The sequence below is a fragment of the Elephantulus edwardii genome, unplaced genomic scaffold (assembly GCF_000299155.1).
Source record: "Elephantulus edwardii isolate Elephantulus edwardi_28Jun2011 unplaced genomic scaffold, EleEdw1.0 scaffold00050, whole genome shotgun sequence".
NCBI lineage: Eukaryota > Metazoa > Chordata > Mammalia > Macroscelidea > Macroscelididae > Elephantulus > Elephantulus edwardii.
The window spans coordinates 13053200-13055774 of record NW_006399800.1 but is presented as its reverse complement, the minus strand read 5'-3'; the positions used below and the strand labels follow the sequence as shown (position 1 = coordinate 13055774).

Here is a 2575-nt window from a genome sequence, read left to right as displayed (position 1 = left end):
GTGTGTGTGTGTGTGTGTGTGTGTGTTCGTAGCGCGCACGCGCAAACCTAAGCCTGGGCTCAGTCAAAGGCGGCGGGAAGTTGGTTTTCTGAACTGCAAGTGAGCCTCTTGAAGACGGATTGGCGACGACGGACCAATAAACAAACACTTCATTGGCTTAGCCTGTACAGGCTCCCGGCTCCCTAGCTTGCCATTGGGCCTTTCAAGAAGAGCAGATCAGAGGCGTGACTCTCAGAGTCCCGCCCCGCGCCTTGGCCCTGCCTCGGGGTCCAAGGCTGAGGGAGCGGAGCGGAAGTGAGCCGGTTTCGCCCCCTCCCCCCCAGTCTTCGTTGTAGCCGCCTCTGCAGCCACTACCGCTGCTCGCTTTCGGGCGAGCCGGAGTCTCTGTACCGTGCCCTCGGTCCCCGGCCGCGTGGAGCCGGGATGCACTGCTCCTGCTGTGGGTCCTCATCATGGAGACCAAACGGGTGGAGATTCCCGGCAGCGTCCTGGACGATCTCTGCAGGTACTGCCTGGGCCACTCTCGACCCCTCCTTGGTGTGTGTGTTCTCTCCAATTCGCCGACCTTTTAGAGTCGTGCGGGGCTTTCCCCCATCTCTTCCATCCCTGTTTCCGCTCGCTCTCTACCGTGGAGCCTTCATTGAGATGACACCACTCCCCTCTTTCCGCTGCATCCTCCTCGTTTCTCACGCCCCCCCCCCTTCTCCGTGGAGCACCCGGAATTTCTTCATTTTCTTAGTTGGGCAGCTGGTTTGCTTTTCTTTAGAGCTTTAGCATTTTCTGGCCGCTTCCTCTTTCCATTGTTTTTCCTCTGCATCTGACTTCATAGTCCATTTCCCCCACTCCTCTCCTCTCTTTGCCAGATTCTGTAGGAAGATTTCGGTGCCCTGAGTCTTCGAATCCCGAGTGCCCGGATCTGCGCGCGGAGCAGTTTTCAGTTTGACTCCTTTTCTCCCTGTGTTTGCGGAGCTCCTTGGCGTTCTTTGTAAATTCATACAGAGACTCAAAATACTTTTCATGCCCACCTTAAAAAAAAAAAAAAAAAAAGCTTTTTCATCCCAAGAGTTGCTATTTGGAGTTTGAAGTGGGCTAGTGTAGGTCTATTATTCTTTTCATATCTTAATTATCGTTAAAGGAAATTCTCATAGGGTTTTTTTTTTAAACATCATAGTATACCTTTATAAGAAATTTTCTGCACCATCATTTCTTACCAACTGTGATTTCACATCGTCAAACACGTGTACGATGGGCATAAAATATTTTCTGAACTTTTCTTTTAGGTAGTAATAGGGCTTAAGCCGGGTCTGTGTGAGAGTAGTGGAAGAAATTAGATTGCGGAGAGTGAAAAGCTCTGTTACAATAACAGATTTTAGGCAGTTAATGCATTTGTGTCTTAACTTCTAGCTTGGGTATTCGGCCCCCGTCCCCCATTATTAGGGAAGGAAAGACCTAGCTAGTACGCGGAGAGCTTCAACCGTGCGTCCTGGGGTGCTGCCGTGACACTCATCGTTTTATTTCATTCCCACCATAGCCCATGCTATAGGTGCAGTTGTGGCATGTTGTTAAACCATTTCACCAGAACCTACCTAGAGGCTGCAATTGACACTTAGACACACAGGGTTATATATTCATTCTAAGTGAGTAAATTTCGGGTTTGCAGCGTAGGCCCTTTTCTTCCCAGAGCCCTGTGATTTTTCTCCTGGGGCGAACAAATGTTTGTTAGAGGCTTAACGTTGTGACCTTCACAAAAGAAAAGTATGTGTATATAAGGAAATGGACTAATTTTACAGCTGATGAAAACGACTATGTACGGCTAATAATACGAACTTATTTTTTGGTGATATTTGATTATGATTTCTGGAATATAATAGTTTCAGATAACACAAGTTTAAATGGTACTGATTTTCTTTGATTTCAGATTTTAAAAAAGAAAAATAATTTGTGGATAAAGTTCTAGAGGAGCATGTGCCAAAAAAGAGAAAATAATCTTCATTGTCTCCACATTTACAGTATTTTAAAAAGGATGTGTATATTAGAGAAAAATTGAAGATGGTTATTTGGGAAATTGAGCAATAATTTACATTATAATTTATATTAATACTGCTAAGAGTGAATGATCTTACACGTTTTACAGGGTTCTAAACTGATGTACAAAAGTAACAAGTAATATTGGGTTTAGTGTGTATATCAGCAAGAATTACATCTTGTGAAGCAGTCATGCCAGCAATTAGGAAGGTCTCAAATTTGATGTGTGGAATCTGTTTACAGAACAGTTTTATTTTGAAAACAATGTATCCAGCATCTCTTTTGTTACTTATTGTATTTCCCAGTGGGTGTATTTAAGCTATTTTCTAATGTTTATTGGAATAGAGTGACATTTTTTCCTTTTAAGAAAAAATTTATTCAGTTACTGTTAACGTCTCCCACCACCATCCCACAAGATGTGATGATGTGTTGAATCTTTATAGTATCTTAATCGTGAAAGATTTTTCATGTCAGTAGTTTTTAGGAGGTTTTTTCCTCCCCACATTTTTCCACTTAAGTGTTTGTTTAAATTTTCACAAAAATAAAACTT

General features: G+C 43.3%; 1 protein-coding gene across 3 annotated transcripts in view; it reads left to right on the top strand.

Moving 5' to 3' along the window:
- Window positions 1-261: 261 nt before the first annotated feature.
- DCP2 (decapping mRNA 2) overlaps window positions 262-2575 on the top strand; it is a 57935-nt gene continuing 55621 nt past the window's right edge. Inside the window, exon 1 of one of the 3 annotated variants that reach the window (XM_006886682.1) lies at window positions 262-505. In XM_006886682.1, coding sequence (XP_006886744.1) covers window positions 453-505 — 53 coding nt within the window. In that variant the 5' untranslated portion in view covers window positions 262-452. The remainder of the gene's footprint in view (window positions 506-2575) is intronic. The other 2 variants (XM_006886684.1, XM_006886683.1) reach the window with 2 other exon arrangements.